The following is an 18,272-nucleotide window of genomic DNA, read 5'->3' as shown; positions in this document are numbered from 1 at the left end:
TGATGAGTGAGAAGCAACCCCTACACTGGAAGAACGGCAGCAAAGGAGGATTGTCTGCACATGCTGAAGAGATACTAACCATGGAAATAATAACAGCAAAATAAATCAAGCAAAGATCTAGAGCATTCTCACTTGTAGATATGATGGAAAGTAGCATTCCTGGCTTCCTGAGTAGAAATATATCTTCTAGCATACTAGAATAGGCCATCCTGGGATGTAAAAGTCTCCTTTATACCTACCTATATCTACTTATATATATCAACATATAATTATTTGGGCAAGACTGAGTAACAAGTGCAGTCAAGTGCTTTTATATAAAAGTGCTGGAGGGAAAAGAGGGAAATCTTGTTTATAGTTCAGCTAGGCTCAGTTATGGGAGTCAATGGCAAAACTTGTTTGTACAGAAAGAAAAGAGTTGTCCCTAGGATCACTATCATGTGGAAAGCTGTGACAATGAAGCCAGCAAGCAGATGCAATAGTAGGAAGGCTTTGGTCTCCTTACTGAAATCCCTTATCCTGCAATATGTGAAAAAGCACAACGAAACTTTTTCTTGGAAGAGGCTTTTAAATGTCTATTGGGGAATCAACAGACATTGTGAGAATCCCTTCAACAGTGTGAAAAGTTGCTACAAACACATTAGCAGAAGGATATTGTCCTGTTAAGTGTTCTGCCAAGTAATCTGTGAATTCGACACTTATTTACCAAAAGGTCAAGTAAAAATATTAGGTGCAAATGATGAAGTATTAGATCGATTCCCGTGTTTCTTGATCTTCTTTGATTTACACTTATTTCTTAAATCTCACTAACATCACCTCTTAGTGGTTTTACTTAATTTTTCAATAGCAATTGCCTTTTTTCCTCTTCTTTCATTTCTCTCATTTCTGACTTCCATTACTTTTTCTCCACCTTCTCATAACGTTTTTTAGGATTCCCTACCTCTCCAGTCTTTCTGTCAGCTTTCTTCCCAAGCTTTGTCTGACATATCCATTGCAACTATGTCTGTAACCTGCAGTGCAGTATAGAAATGTTTGTGGTGTACACCACATTGCTCAGGACTTCAAGCAGATTAATTCAGCTACTAACAACGCAATTTTCACATTTGGCCACAGCATTTCTAACTGCAAAGACACCACACCGCCTCCAGACTCACTCCATTTTTTACTTCACCAGTGGTTTTCCCTACAGCACTGATTTCACTGGCCTATGCAGGGAAGAATTACAATGATTTAGCTAAATTCCATTGCTCCAGGAAACAAAGTACTGAAACTCCCACCAAAAGCAATTTAGCAGTTAAAAATAGCACTTATGCCTCAAAAGTGCTTCTAAGTTCAACCTTTCAGCCCCTCTTCTCCTTTCAATGTCCAGACGTTTTGAGTATCTGCAAATTCCCGTAAGTATAAATTCAAGAACTAAAATATCCTTAGGTATTTATGCTACCATTATTCATAGAATCATAGCATGGTTTAGGATGGAAGGCACCTTAAAGATCATCCAGTTGTAACCCTCCTGTTGTGGGCAGGAACACCTTCTGCTACACCAGGTTGCTCAAAGCCCCATCCAACCTGCCCTTGAACATTTCCAGGGATGAGACATCCACAACTTCTCTGGGCAGCCTGTTCCAGTGCCTCACCACTCTCACACGAAAGAACTTCTTCCTTATGTCTAATCTAAATCTGCCTTCTTTCAGTTTAAAGCCATTCCGCCTTGTCCTATCACTACTGCTTGCCCAAAGGTGCTACTGCCTTAGCTCAGCTCAACATTGAGATGCTCATCTCACGCCCAAAGCCAGCCAATGATTATTAATAAGGTATCACAGACCCACATCTCCTGATAGGCAAGATGTAATGCTCAGGGAAAGCAGAGATACCAGATAACAAAACCAGGGACTCTGGAACACATCCAGGTGCCAGAGGCATTTCTGATGGTGCAGAATTGTTGTTCAGTTGGAGGGCATAGCAGGGTAAAACATTGTGTTAATAGACCAAAAATGTAAACTTAACAGGTGAGAATATAATGAAAGAAAAGTAAGGAATAACAGGCTGTTGCAAATAACCTTCACGGAGAGAGAAATAAATGGTCGTTCTGTGTCTCTTTTTAAAGGTTAAAAAGTAGCTTTCAATTACTTTGTGGGTTAATAGTTCCAAATACCCTAAAGTACTCACCGCGCCACATAATACCTAGCTAGTCATTTCCGTCATTTTCTAAATAACTGATTTAAACACACAGCTCACAGACATAAATGTGCTTTCTGACAATTTTTCTGTCAGATATGTTCATTCCTTTGAAATGAATGTAACAGAAAAAATGCATTTTAAACTTACAATTACAGTTTTAAAACTTCATTAAAACCTATTTAAAATGTACTTCATTTTCCAGCACAAATCCACACATAAATCCTAATTCATGGCAATAGCTTTCTGTTTATGAAATTTACATATTTAATATGTGAATTATAAATATTTAAAATTACATAAACACATTTAGTTAGAGAACTATTTATTGAAATCAAGAATATAACAAATGTTGGGATGTTTAGTCATGAAAAATGAGGAGAAGGGAAAAAATGAGCTGTTTACTGTCTTCTAAAGAAAATCAAGTTCACATGAAATAGTACTTTTTCCATATATTCAATAGCAGCTTGAAATAAACATCTGAACTTGACATGAAAGACATTTACAGAGAATTTATACAAAGAATTTAGTGTACAATGGCATGTGCAGTGTGTTCAGGAGACTAGAGTAGACACTGGTTATGTATTGGTTCCTAACCTTGATCTCAGAGGCCCTGATGTAGATGGTGAAATTGCAACATGCATCATATAAAATTACAGTATTAGTAATGCTAAAGATGATGCAAACTTTATTAATACTTATGCAATGATTTAGAGTCTCCGCTGGTTTCCAAAACAACCAGTTTGAATCCTGAATATTATCTGATTCATTTTAGTCTACATTCAAGAAGCTGGAGCACTAAAATCTCTAATATCCACAAATTTTGCTCTTTTTAAGAAATTGCTTTAACTTGCCCCTCATAAGTGCCACCTACACCCTTCCTGCCAGTGGGTAATTTCTGAGAGCACTTTGCAGTGTGCTGAACTGTGTTTTGAACTCATCCCTTCTGTACGGTCAACGTGGTGGAGGGTGAAAACGCCAAGTTTCCTTTTCTTTGAACATCCTGACCATTTGAGTTATGTTTTCTGCGTGGGTCAGGAAGCACATGTTCTGAAAAATGCAAAAATTATCAATTGGAAACAGAAGGATGAAATATTAGGTATCATTTTACCATATTTTACTTATAAAACTACTGGGGGTAAATGCTCTGATCGCATCATATCCTGATTTAGCTGGTGGTGGCAATCCCTAAGCACAATCACCACTTGAGAAGAAATAAATAGCCCATAAGTTATTGGCATTTATGCCATTAACACACTGATAAAACAAAGGAAAATTAAATTCGCTCACACAATCCAATTTTCCAGAATATAAAGTGTGTATCTTCAGACGTAGATACTTAGAAGCCATAAATACTGGAGCCCCTGAAAACCCCAGGCAATCTGTCACATGACACAGCACTGCATCACCACAGATTGTTAGCACAGTCCACAACCTTGGAGCCCCTCAGCCCCGATTTCTGCTCCTTAGAACCTGGGCAGGAACTGAAAGTTGACTTCATGAGAGAAATAATTCATCACTGTAATCCTTCAGCACATACCCTTTCTTTCACAGAAAAAGACACTATAACCTAGGATCTTGTTAGATTTAGCTACTCCTCACAAAAACCACTGGCAGTTTCTTGGGATTTTTCTTTTTTAAATGCGATTATCAGTGTTAGTTCACCTAATACAATGTAAACAACGTAACTACAATGAAAGCTGCGGTATTTTCATCTGAGATCAGTTTCATCGCAAGTGAAAACATTATCCGCCGAGGAAAAACAGAGAAAGAGAAAAATCACATCCACTTTTCTGCTGGGATTTCAAATACAAATACTTCACATTTTGCTATTTTCTCAGACTGAAAGAAAAAGCACAGTTTTGACTCAGGAGATTTGCTAAGAATTATAATCTGTTTGATTATCAGTTCGGCTGATGTCTGGCTTTTGATCTAGATGTATTTCAATGTGCATTTACTAAAGAAGGATATTACATTATTTAGCTCTTGCTTGAGGCTGAAAAACCTAATGATCTTTTTCTGGCATGTTTGCCATACGAAATTGTCACCAACATCTATATTTGTAAGAAGCAGTAAAATGGTGATAAATGTGCTGTCAGTAAACTTTTGTGAGATATACAGAACCACTATGAATATAATTTAAAATCTATTCAACAGGGGAAAAAATTCTGATGGCTCTTTCCAGAATCTTCAATTTTAGTGGTTCAAGTGAATCCAGTTGATTTTTCCACAGTGTTTAAAAACAAAGCATTTTAAAATCCCTATAATTTTCCCATGTTTTATTTCCAAATTTTTGTCCTGATCAAGGCAAGAAACATAAAAAAGCAAAGACAAAATGGCAATGATTCAATATCTGTCTCATGGAGGTAAATGTGAAATTGGCTTTTGAATTTCTGTAAATCTGTCACTTCTGGAGTATGAATACATTCATTTGTGTACAATTCAAGATATGAAAAGCTCTGGCCTGCTGCTTTCCACTATTCAGAATCCTTAACAAACTAAAAGCTATCGAGCAAATTTACGTTTTCATCTAAATTCAGTATATCTGCTTTTGTCCCTTTTCCTCAAGAATGGATCTTCATTAGCTCAATCTGTATTTAATTAATCCTTTTATGCTTACGAGATACAGACAGATATAGTAAAAATGCCATCAGAAAATATTTTGAAGTATGTACTACATGTCACTGTCAATCCTTTAGAAAATCTACCAGTTAATTCTCAACACTGTAGTACTTAATGCACAGAGGTTTCCTGTATGACCATGACATTCAATAAAGATTAATATTGTCTTAAAACAACATCGTCAAATAGATCTGATGACAGGATGACCACTGCCAAAACACAAGGTGCAGTTTTTGCTGCTGAACAAGACAACTGACAGTTCAACCATCTATTTCCTAATAAACATTAAAAAATCAGATGTGAAAAAAAATTTCTTGTGAAAACACAGAACCATGTTGGGAAGCCTTTCACTTCAGAACAGCCATTGGGCTGCAGATTTGGCTGTGCAGTATTACACACGCGGTGATGGCATTTGCAGGGCTACATTACAGTAACTCCCCTGCCGTGGCACACCAGAATGTGCTCCCTGGTCTCTCTCCACTTGGACTGGCACAACATTTGACCCTTAGAAAGGCAGGGAAAGCTGCAGAATTCTATTACAGAACTTACTACACAATGTGGTGGGTTGATAAACTAGCACACTTCTTTTTTCCTGCCACAGCCAGCCACCCTACTCCCACTTCTCCTCATCTAGTGGAATCTTCACCTCAGGGATAGATGAAAAAAAACACTAAATCGTCACTTGACAGAGCCTTAATGCATTATTTAGAGTTCCTTTACTAATCAACAGTACATTATAAGAACATATCTTTTATTAAAAAAAAAAGAGAGAAAAAATAACCACTGCCTTTTCTGGGAGAGATTTTTTTATTAAATGCCCTGATAAAGTTAAGATATTCCAGTTTTTTTAGAAATATCAATGAAGCTATTGCATCATTGCTGCCACAACAGTATTTGCTGCCTTATTTCAAAGACAAGAAAAATAATAAAGATGCCTTGATATTTCTATCATTTTCTTCGAAAGACTTTGATTTTTCTGGGTAAGTTAGTGCTTAAGATGCTTAGACTCAATGTCTAAAATGTATTTAGGAAAATTATTTTAACAAGCAATCATTAATTACCAGCCTTTAAATATAATCTAATGGTGTATCCATGGAGGGCAATATGGGCAAAACAAACTGAAATGTTACGCATTTCATAACTGATCCAAAGGAAACATGGAAGCTTCTTGTTGCTTGTCTGCCTGTTGCCCTCAAAGGCTAGCTCACTTCACATCCACCTTCTTCCTCCCTTTCACTAATCATTTCTTTCCTTTTATTCTGTTCATTGTCAAGTAGCTCTATTTCCAAGAATTCATATCAAAGTAACAGATTTAATGCCACTGCTGTATTATTGAGTGCTTTCAGAATTCAAAGGACAGTGAATTGAAAGCAGTTTGTTTATAATGCAAGAATGAAGAGGTCTTAATGATAAACAGAGGAACATTGTGTATCCATGTTAAATGTGTTAAAGGTGTTTTGCAGATGGAAAAAGCTGTTAGCATGTTTCATGACAAATGCAGTAGTGCAGCTTCAAAATCAAAGACCGAAAGGAAAGTTGTTTGGAAGGGACCTCTGGAGGACATCCACTCCAGTATCCAGGTCAAGGTAAGTCTACTGTCAAAGCAAGGTCAAATCAGCCATGACTTCATATGGTTGAATCCTGACAATTTCCCAGGGTCGATGTTCCACAAATTCTCTGCTTGTTCCAGTGCCACCCCACACTTCTAACAAAGAGATTTTCCTAGTGTCTGTCCTGAATTTCACTGTCAGCAGCAGTAACAGACAGAGAACATCTTTCCAAGTATCACCCATAACTCACTCCCACGTTCCCGAGGAATATCGTTTGAAAACACATATTTTTTCTCAGTAATGGTCTTCATAGCCAAACTTATTCTGAAAATGGTCTCTCACCCATTCTATCTCTCAAGCTACACATCGGTATTATTCAGGCAAGTACCAAACCAATATCATACCACAGACCAATCTTTCAGTTCAACTGACTTCAAAAAAGTTCCAGTGCCTAGAAATATATTCCCAGGACTATTATCAGCAGGGGCTATCTTTCCATGTTAATAGTTCTTTCTTTGCTGCCTTCCCCAAAATGCAATCATTTGAATTTCCCTTCATGACTTTGTTGCAGCAGTTGATTCAGCTGATAAGACAGGAAGTCTTATCTTTCCCCACTGCAAAAAGCTCAAATATGCAATTGCTACTTGTTCCTAAAAAGCCTCTTATACTATCACATTCAAGTACCTGCAGGAATCTGCTGCCCTCGTCTTCTGAATCCCTGCATGAAATTGCATGGCAATGTTCCACATAACCTCCAGCCAAAAATGAGTTGATGACATCCCTCCAAGACAGCTTTTTTTCCCACTGATGCAACCAAAACCTTCCTCAAGCATTTCAGCAGTGCTGTATAACTGGCATTAGGTTAAAGAAAACGTTTCATAAGCTCAATGAGGTGAAAGCTAAGTGACAGGTTTAGAAAGGAGGACAAACCAGGATTCAGTGTTTCCTGCTTGCTTTTTTCCTGTTTAATGTCACATCAACAGTGCTAAAAATATTCTGCTACTTGCAGCTTCCAAGTTTATTCCTTCCTGCTTGGTGATCAGTTGCTGAAGTAATCCATGACTTCAGGGCTCAGGGATATTTGAAAGTGTCTCCCGTGACAAACCCTTTCAGCTGAAGCTGCTCTAACCTGGGACAAAGCAGCACAAAACTCCTTAAGTGCAACGACTCACCCACCTGAACTCAGCTGCATGACAGAAGCTCCCAGAGAAGGCCACAAGCAAACTCTAGAGGAAAAAATAAGGCTTTCTTCTTAGATAAACAGGAGTCATTTAAATATAGAATCATACAATGTTTTGGGTTGGAAGGGACCTTTGAAGGTCATCTAGTCCAAACCACCCTGCAATGAGCAGGGATATCTTCAACTAGACCACATTGCTCAAAGCCCCATTCAACCTGGCCTTGAAGTTTTTAGGGATGGGGCAGCCAGTTTCTCCGGGCAACCTGTGACAGTGCCTCACCACCTCATCATAAAAGGTTTCTTCCTTATATCTCATCTGAAATATTCATTTGTGTATATTGTATCGGTCAATTAGTTAAAATGCAGCTTTATATCTTTTCTTAAGAAAATCTCCTTTTTTACATATTATTATAATTACACACTAGAAAGCCTGCATATCTTAAAAAGCTGACATAGAGTCTTGTATCCTCTTGTAATACACTAGAAGTCTCCTGAACAATGAAGAAGTAGTTCATTATTGCACACTTATGTAACAGATGTTTGAAAGCATGGTATTATACGTGTAAAGCGCTTGCCTAACTTTAAAGGTTAATATCATAGAATCACAGAATATATACACACACACATAAAAACTTCTCTGACTCTGCGGTAAGTATGTGTGTTAATTTAGTTTTATATGCTATGCTGGATACGAGCATGATGCTCATACTTCAGTACCGAATTAATCAACTGAGGAATGGATTCAGGCAGGGCAACATATTTTAAGGAGTTTCTTTACTGAGTAGGTGTGTTCTTATAAGAAACAAATAGAAAAGTCAAGGCGTAAAGTAAACCAGTTAAGAAAGAGGACTTAAACAAACAAAAAATCTCTTTTTACCTTTCACCTTCACCCTCTCATCTGAACAACACAGGTCTGCAGCCTTGCAGCTACCAGCCTGTCCCCTGTTAGGGGAGAGGAGAGGCAAAAATGGATGAGGTCTTTGTACCTGGCAGTACATGCCACTATCTTTCTCATAGAGTGTAACCTGCTGAAGCACCTATACATTCTGCTCTCCAGGCTGTACCACTGTAGTTCACTTCCTGAATCCCTGCCGTTCTCACCCGCAGCAATTATCACCTTCTCTCTACAAAGAAAAAGAAGCCTAGCTGACCTCAGCAATGCTGTTCTATGATCTTACACTGCTGTCATGGCTAGAAACATACAAGCATGCAGACCCTCAGCCATGCACGCATGCGAGACACCTGATGCACGAGGAACCTACAGACCTGCCCCTTTCACAGACTACAATGCAAGTGGCTTGACTTGAGCCACAAGCTTTTTCCTCCCACCTCAACATTTCCAGGCTTCCTTCCCCACCCACTGCAGTGAATCTGGAAGGGCATTTGCTTGTGGAAACCGGGAAAGGCTGGCATCCATACAGGCATAAGCACAGTTCCTCTCCAGTGCCATGGGCAGAAGCGGCTATTCTATTTGTTACTCAAACGTAGAGATTTCTCCTGATGCCAAAGATGACTCTGTCATTTGGGCATTTGATTCCCTGCATATGCACAAAAAAAAAACATTTGCTCTTCCCTCAGCTCCTTTTCTTTCCATGCTGCTTTGCACTAAGACCTTTTACCATGCCTGTTTGACCAGCAGTACAGCCACCCCTGCTCACTCAGCCCCTTCAGTACTGCAGCAACTATTAGGCAGCCAGCAGTACCTGCTATGGGAGCCCGGTGCATACCCAGAGGTAGCATGACAGAGCGCTGACCATAGGGTCCTGGTCCTGGGTAAGATGTGACAGCCTGAGCCTGGAGGCTGTGGTGCCATCTCTGCTCATCTGGCAGCAGCCCCCACCACCACAAGAGAGAGGGTGACCTGGTAAAGAGGTCCCCATGGGGAGGGTGATTGTACCTGGCACCTCCTGCCACGCCCACTCACACCAGCCTTCACCCAGCTCTCCTCCCTCCTCTTCTACTCTTCAAACAACCTTTCCTGTCCCATACTTACTTCTCACCTGGTTTGCACGTAGTTAAATCAACAACTAAACCTGCAAGCAGGGCCAGTCATCACCATATTAGTCACCATCCTCCATTCTGTTTTGGCTCCCTTAGGTGGTAAACTTCAGGAAATGGACTGTCTTCTCTGAAGAGTCTTTACTTCCCACAGAGAGGACCTAACTTGACAGGGCTCCTTCTTTTGCTACCAGTGAACAAAGATTAACCGTTGTTTCTCTTGTGTAGGCTTGATCTGAACTGTCTACTCTGTATGAGCTGTATTCACATATTGTTTGTGTAAAGCAAATGCTAATTCTCTGTATGAAGTCCTGCAGCCCTTTCTTACAGAGTCCATCCTCTCATCCAAAAGCTAACCTTAATGCTGCTTCAAGCAGTGCATGGCATTCTTTCTGATCCATATATTCATTTGGTTTATTCTGTTCGCTCTTTATCACTACTTACCGTAACAAGAAGGTAAAAAAAAACACAAAAGCAAAAAACACTTATAATGAAAACTAAAGCACAAAGACATTCCCTGTTAAACATGCCAATATAAACATTATTTTAAATGCTATACGTCATGTGCTGCATTTTCACAGGGAGATAAGAGATCAAATAGGAAACAGACAAGTGCGAAATATAATTACAATGATTTCAAATAATAGAGGTAATATGCATTAATGGAAGAGGGCTTCAGAATGTAAACAGACTATTTTGAGCTCTGTTGTCATTTCAACAGGGGAACTGGAATTACTCAGTCCTTCTGAGCTATGCTAAAATCCTTTATGAAAGGGAAAATTGAGTCCATCTGCTTGGTCCAATGTATTTGAGAGTGAGTCATTCTATTTTCACATCAGAAAATGCGCCCTCCATTTCCACAGCCAGTTTCACACAAAGACTCTCTTCAGGATCCTGTCTGCCAAGGAATTTTCCTCCAGGAAGCAAAGACAAAAATTCTTTAACAACAAATTTCACAAATATTACATGAAGTATCCTGAAGTGGTAGAGAATTTTATACTATTTATCTTATCCACAGTACACAATGAATGTAAAGGTACACCACCATTTAATAAAACTCTCTGCAAAGTTGCGATTTATGGATGTTATACTTTGAGAATGAACTGGTCTCTATTTAATTGGCACACTGCAGTCAGAATAATTTCAGGATTATATAGATTTTGTTCTTTTGAAAATGCGTAGAAATATTTGTAACAAAGTATACAAGCCCAAGATTTTTCTTACACACATAAATATATATAGGTCACAGGACTGTGACATTGTAGAAATGACTGAGATGTGGTGGCTATAGTGATGTATTGGATGGACACAGGCTTTTCAGAAAGATGAGGAAGGTAAGAAGAGGATCTCTCAATGTGAAGCAGCAGCTTAACTGTGGGGAGTTCTGGTACAGGTTGGACAACAGGGTAGGTGAGTACTTGCAGGTGAGGATCGGAGGAGAGGTCAGTGAAGGTGACATCATACTGGGACTGGGTTAAGGACCACACGGCTGGGGTGAGGAAGTAGATTATGCTCCTCACAACAACTTATTTAAATAACACAAGCAAGTATCTGGATTACAGACCTTGGGTTTTATGGGAGACTTTATCTTCCCTGACACCTGCTGCAGAACAAAACAGCAGGATGCAAGCAACTCAAAGGATTTCTGGATGGTGCCAAATATAGCTTCCTGATACAGGCGCCATACAGGCCAACCAATGTCATGCACAGCTGGATCTGTTATACAGAAATGAGAAAGAAGTGGCTGGGGATATGATACTCAGTGGCAGGCTTGGTGGTAGTGACTGAGAAATAATGAAGCTGAAGATCTTCTGGGGGACTGAGGAAGACCAGTACCAGAGAACCGATCCTGGACTTTAGGAAAGCTGACTTCAGGCTTATTCGAGAGCTGGTAAGTGGGATCCCATGGGAGGCAGCTTGGAAACAGATGGAGCTTGGGAAAGCCATCTTGTATGTGAAAACCACCTCTTACACATGCATGACTGTCCATGCTGGTATTCAGGAAGACAAGCAAACTTATCAGGATGCCAGTGGGGCTAAACAGGGAGTTTGTAGCAGAGCTGCAGTGCAAAAAGGCAGCACAGAAGGTGGAAGCAGGTAGGGATAAGACTAGGGTGACTCAGTGATGTCTTTGCATCAGCCTTCACTAACAAGTTCTCCCAGACCTCTGTGCTCAGCAGCAGAGGTCAAGGAGGAGGAAAGCAACCAGCAGTGGATAAGCATCACATCAAAACAGGGGTACGTGAGCCAATTCAACCAACCCCTGCCTGTTGTAAACAGGTGATTGGGAACAGCATTTGGAAATCATACCTGACCAACCTGATTGCCTTCTACAATGAAATTACTGGACTTATGATTAAGGAGAGAGCAGTGGATGTCATTTACCCTGACTTGCCTCCATACTGTCTCCCACAACATTCTCATATCCTTGCCAGGACATGAGGGCCTTAGTGATTGTCATAGATGGCTAAAACGCTGGCTTGACAACTGAACTTGTTTAATGAACATTCAGATGTTCGTTGTTAGTGCTTTATACTCTTCTTGGCTAGAGACCTTCTGAGCTCCCTTTGCACCTGAGTTATCCTATGCTTTTACAAAACAGACATAAAGAAAAAAATCCAGTTAACAGCACATAATGTTGAAAATTGACACCTCCGAGCACCTATAATACAAAATTGTTTATGAATTTGCTATATTGAAGTTAAACATATGCACAGACATGAACAAATGCACATGTAACATGTACAAATAGTATCTGTAGCACAGATTGACACTGCTCCCGTGCAGTGTTGGAATATTGACCTGACCTGCATGTAACAAAGAGAAAAGGACAGAATCAATAAAAGCCCAGGAGGTACAAACCAGGGAAAAGTGATGGTGAAGTGAAATCCATGTAGCAATCCAAAATAAAGGCATTAAGGCTAAACAAGCAAATAAAGAGATGGGGCGAAGAGGAGGCTAGATGCTGTCATCAGGCAGGAGGACGGGCGTGGGGCCAGGGCATTCCTCCACTGCCAGCAGAGCTCCATGAAACCCACCAAAAGCACCCTCTTGCTGAGCACTCACAGGGATGTGACCTGCCGCTGCTGACAGGGACCCTCTCACCTCACCATGTTACAAGAATTCAGTTTTGAAACAACCAAACAGCTGGTGACCTGGCACAAGCATTAACGTGGCTCCCATCAGTGGGGTCCCTGTTTGCTCCAGTTTGCTCCTTAAAATTAGTAAATGATGCGCACAGAGGAAGTCATCAGAAGATCATTAGGATTCGAAATGAAGAGCTCTGCACTGTGGGAAAGCCTGACTTAAGGGTGCCTGCTCAATATTTTGTGCACTAAGATGCAGTCAACAATTACATAATAGTGCCTGTTGACATTGCTATGTATTTCCTCCATATATCTGCTAGAACAAAATTTCAAACATTTCCTTCAAAAGCTTTCCTGAAGCTTTTGTGGATTTCACATTTGCTTTTAATTTTGAAGAGTTTTCCTTATATTTTACGTATCAACCACAAATTCAAAATGAAGTCAGTGTATAACATTAATTCACTAATGAGAAAATGAACAAGTAAAACATTAGATATTAGTCAAAACATCATGCTAAAGCTTTACCAATGTTGTTTTGAATGTTACTCTTTATATAAATACTTCTTTTCATAAAAAAAGAAAAGGTACTTTAAGGCCAAGTCATTACTTTCAGTTTCTGCACTTCCCCTTGCCTGGGTGAAACTGTATTTAAAACTGTCAACTAACACAAGCTTGCCAAGTCTCCCTTAATCAAGGCTGGTAAATGTCGCGATTAAACAAGAGTAAATGCTGGCGCACCACGAAATCAAACTAACACAACACCACCACTATTTCAGATAAGTGCTAACAAACTCCGTGCTAATTTGTTTCTTAACAGAAGTGATGACCACCTTCCTTCACAGCTTTGCAAAGTGAAGAATAAACTGCCCTTTTTGTGATATCAAGAATATAGCCTTGTCAATGCATTTCAAGCCCGAGCTAATTAAAAATAAACTCTGGTTTGTCTGTGTTTGTTTTCTTTTAATAATTTGTTTTGTTCACACCTCTTTTCAGTAAGCTCCAGACACACTCCAGACCCAGGCAAACAGTTTCTTCTGCATTTTGCTGATCCAGAGTTATGAATAATAGTGTGCAAAGACATGAAATAGTCCTTCAAGAAAATTCTAATAAAACCACAGACTGTCAGCTGTTGGTTTGGGTTACGATAACAAATTGACATTGAACTGAGAGTTAAGTTTTTGCACTTCACATGCACACAAAATACATTCACAAATTTACGGTATTTCCACAGAAATGTGCCATCACAATTAATTTAACATACATGAATGAAGTTTTAATCTTCAAGGTCAGTGGTTAAAGGAAGCCCAGAAATACTCCTATGAAGTACAACAGAAGATTTGCCTCTCCTTCTTATCATTAAATAAATAAATAAATAAACAGTAACATTTCTCCACATATCTTACCGTTCGTTTTTCCTCTAAAGCATCTCTTCCTGAGACTTTTACCTGTTTTCCTAACTCCATTTCCCAGGGCGTGGGAAAAACACCCTAATATACTGAGCAGAAGTGATTTAACCTCACTACATGTTAGATATCCCAGTACTTTTGGAGTCGGGAGAGAGAAGTATCAGACAGCACTGTGGTGATTTCTGGTCAGCGCGTGTTTCCATTTATAGCTGTTGAAAATCCACAAATAGAAGCGTGGGGAGAGGGCAGGCAGCTGCCTCTGATAACAATAAATGTTGGTTTGGCATCACAGAAAATTATTCAGGAGGCATTCTGGTTACTGGACCCATTTACTCCCCCCTCCCCCCTTCTACCCCAAAAGCTCATACTCAAAAACTCCATGAAAATAGATAGCTATGGTCTCAGTAGCACCAGCTTGTATTCACAGAGATTAAGCCAGTAAAACATCAAATATGATTAGCTGGCACCATATGTTATATGTTATGTTACGTTAGTATGTTATGTAGAGGCAGAAAGCATACAGAACAGCATTTTTAATTGCTGCTTTAGCATGACTATTGATCTTTCTCCGTTGGGTATTTGGGACTGAACTATGCTCATACACATTCATGCAGAGTGTACTGTCCTTTTCTAATATTAGAACATGACATCTTGGATTTTTGAAACGCAGAAAGAATTGCAAAACTTTCAGCAGGCACTGTGAGCACCCCTAAATATGAGAAATGACCAGTAAGCATTTAAAATGAAGTGAATATCCATACAAATGGTCGTTATGGAGTCAGTTAACTCTAGAAGAATAACCTGGCTCTGGTTCACAATGATAAAGTCAGGAGACCAATATTAGAAACTGTAGCACCAGGGGAACCTCTTGGCAGCTCTGCTGTGGATGCCAAGGTTTATAACACACCCTCCAGTTGCCACATCAACTGAGCTCATGTCATCTCGGGAGTGATTCACATACAAGACTAGCTCTGCACGCACAAGCAAGGGAAGGGGAAGCACGATGACACAAAATCACATAGAAAATGTTTGCTACTGTTAAACAAGAATGTTTAACATTCTCTCTGGTCAATCTGGTTCATTAAGAAGTACAGCCCTTTGTAAAGCTGGCACTTTAAGCATCTCACTAAATCCTTCGTGAAGAAAACATACATCCTTTCCCTCTCTTCCTCTCAACATGCTGGTGAAAGAGACTTCTAAAATAGATAGATAGACAGACAGACAACTATAAAAACCTTTTTCATCTTTGTGGAAATGACAGCAAAACTAGGCACTTCTTTCTATTCATTTCTAGATGGATGTTGTACTCATGTAACCTTTAGAGCCTTGAATAGGAAGAAAAGGCAATCAAAGAAGTCATCACACAACAGTGTATACAGTTTACATACAAAAAGTTGACCAAAACAAAACAACCTTAGAGTGTTCCTGTTCTGAAACATTCTTCAGAACAAATTAAAAATATTCCAGTGACAATTATTTTTCTTTAGTCTCTTTTACCTTCATTTTCAGAAGTATACAGCAACCAGTAGAAGAGTAAATGTGGTAAGGCAAACACAAAGAACCAGTCAAACCTACATGGGCTGCTGTAGTAGAAGGAATAAATATGAACTTGATGTCACAAGAGTAAAAATACACCCTGGTGCTTTTCCCAGAAATGCTGGGATAAAAGAGTAAGTGACATAATACCCAGAGGAAAGCTGTAGCTGTTCTCCACTCTTCAGCAGGAAGGCAAACAGCATTAAGAAGTTAGTATCTCTGAAATCTTTTCTATGAGGCTGAAACATATCCCTGTGGTGAGGGACTTGTATAATGCCTTTGCACCACTTAATGTCCTCAAAGGAGGCCTTCCGTGGGATCCAAACAGCAGATACATTACACTGCTGCTTACATTACTGATCATTCCTGCGGCATGGGTGAAAAACTTGAAGCATCTCCACTCCCATTAACCTGTCCATTTGCAATGGTTATGTATCATAGACTAGGACTGGAGCATCTCAGGTGGGGACGTTCAGCTACATGTGCCCAGTGTCCTCCACAGCCCTATCCCACCAGTGGCTGGGATACCCCAGCTGTCAGCAGGTTCCCAAACGGCAGCTCTCAGGGGAGTCTCTCCCTCCTTGTGCTGAGGAATGGTTACCCGTGTTGGTAAAACAGCAGGCTGTATCTGGAGTTCATGCTGTGGGTAATTTAGCACTCATACTAACTACACTAAAAAATAATCTTCAGTCATGTTTATACTCTCTGCTTCCAGGATCTGTTTTCATGTGTCAGCTCATCCATGTGAATGTTAAAAGTGATCACTACGGAAAGATCAGGGAAATGACTATGAAGTGACTATAATTCCATATAAGATGCTAATGAGAGTACATAGTTTTATAAGTGGGTTTTTCATTAACATAGTGGCTACTAGAGCCTGAATAGGAGATTCCATGGGGAAAAGGAAAAAAAAGGTGAAAATTAAAACACTATGATAAGGAAAGACCTAATTTCTCATGGATGGAAACTCGTACTCTGTATGCATCATGCTGCTGACAGTGCAAGTGCTAGGGAGCTGGAGCAGACTGCATTGGAGATGGGAATGGGAGCAAAAAGCAAGGAATGCAAGAGAGTATGACAGTAAACTTCATGCCATCATGTTAAAATCAGGGAGCACAAAAAATACTGAATGCAAGGCCTGGATTCTAATCCATAAGGACCCTGGATGTAGTGCAGAAAGGCTTACATCTCCTTGTTATCTACCACACCTTGTTTAGCATGACATTTGAAGACTAACTGGAGGAAAAGACCATGATCCTAACCATATAAGAATTTGGGTTTATATAATTATAGGAGTACATTTCTTATACCTACATAGAAATAATGGTTATTCTACTCCAAGGACTTTCTAAGACACCATTAGTAACTGTATATTTCCTGTTTTACTTCGCAAGGGAAAACATAGTAAACAGGTGCTAAGTAAAGAGCATGTTCTACACATCGCCTAAATTACTGTGCTGTTTTCAATTACTTCTTTGTACTACAGTCACTGGTCTCTTGACACCTGTCTTTCCCCTCAAAGCAGGACCTAACAAAAGGCCAAGAGATGAAGTTAATGGGGACAGGAGGGGTGGTTTGTTTGGTTTGGGTTTTTTTTTATGTAAGAAGGAAGTGCTGAATATCCAAAATAGAAGTACTATGTAAATAAACCATTTAGGCAGATGTATTTTCTGTACTCATTTGATCTGCTGTTCTTGGAGAAGGAAGCAAGTAACTATTGTGATGTTTGTGGGTCACTCTCAGCTGTGTTTTCACTCATGTGGTTGCAGCAATTCTTTTACTTTGCCCATTTTCATATTCAGCCTGACTTGGCTGTAGCCCAGGGCTGCCAGCAAATGACCGTATCACACATCATACATCTGCACCACATCGTTCTGTTTGCTCAGCATCAAACACACCATAAGCATTCAACAGTCAGAAGTATTAATTCTGACCCTGATGTGCTCAATCATATTATACTCACTTAAAAGCCACCTACTTTATTTACAGTTAACTATGATAAATACAGAACTCATACCTGCAGTGATTTTTCAAGGTCTGATGTGGAGAGAATTTGTCCCACACTTAAAACAAGCATATAAGCTAAAAGAAAACCCAGTATGCTCCCTTACTACTTGTAACCATTACTCTGGCAGAAGCTGCAAATAAAGCTTTCCAGGTTATTTCTGGTGCCCACCCTTCTGTCAGCCCCATCATGTCACGCCAGCAAGAATCTCTTACGTTACTCCAGCACATCCACCCAAGGTCACACGCACATGCCTGGAAACTTCAGGACCTCAGCAGTGTTTCTAGCTGGTATGTCATGGCATGTTGCTTACAGAAATGAAGAGCGCTACAGAGCGGCTGGGACCATACACGGAGCAGGCTTACCTTCCAGGAGGCCTGGAGCCAAGGCAGGAAGCTGATCCTTAGGAGAGGTGGGGCCGCATTCCTGCCGCGGCACCCGGCAGCTGCTGCTGTCGCTCCGTGGTGCACCCCGCCGGCTCTGCAAACACTCGGAGCAGAAGGCGGCAGGCGTGGAAGAAGGAAACATCACAGGAACCGCAAGCCTCCGCTTTGCACATGAGGAAGCAGAGCCCTCCGTGTCATGTACAGGGAGCAGGAGGCTCCTTGGCAAATTTCCTCCAAATGGCAAACTTTGAATACATTTGAGGATAAAACCAAGGAGGGTTATTTCAGTAGGGCCATAAATGGATTCTGAGAGCTCTGAGCGTTCTCTGAC

At 40.1% G+C, this 18,272-nt stretch overlaps 1 protein-coding gene across 2 annotated transcripts in view; it reads right to left on the bottom strand.

Moving 5' to 3' along the window:
* Window positions 1–14,275, bottom strand: part of MLIP (muscular LMNA interacting protein) — a 107,949-nt gene extending 93,674 nt beyond the window's left edge. Inside the window, exon 1 of one of the 2 annotated variants that reach the window (XM_057414038.1) lies at window positions 14,012–14,275. In XM_057414038.1, the coding sequence (XP_057270021.1) occupies window positions 14,012–14,071 (60 nt within the window). In that variant the 5' untranslated portion in view covers window positions 14,072–14,275. The remainder of the gene's footprint in view (window positions 1–14,011) is intronic. The other variant, XM_057414039.1, reaches the window with a different exon arrangement.
* Between the last annotated feature and the right edge of the window lie 3,997 nt (window positions 14,276–18,272).

The sequence above is a fragment of the Pezoporus wallicus genome, unplaced genomic scaffold (assembly GCF_028554395.1).
Source record: "Pezoporus wallicus isolate ANWC-B61680 ecotype Strahan unplaced genomic scaffold, APGP_CSIRO_Pwel_v1 contig_6428, whole genome shotgun sequence".
Taxonomy (NCBI): Eukaryota; Metazoa; Chordata; class Aves; order Psittaciformes; family Psittacidae; genus Pezoporus; species Pezoporus wallicus.
This window is presented reverse-complemented; position numbering and strand designations above follow the sequence as displayed.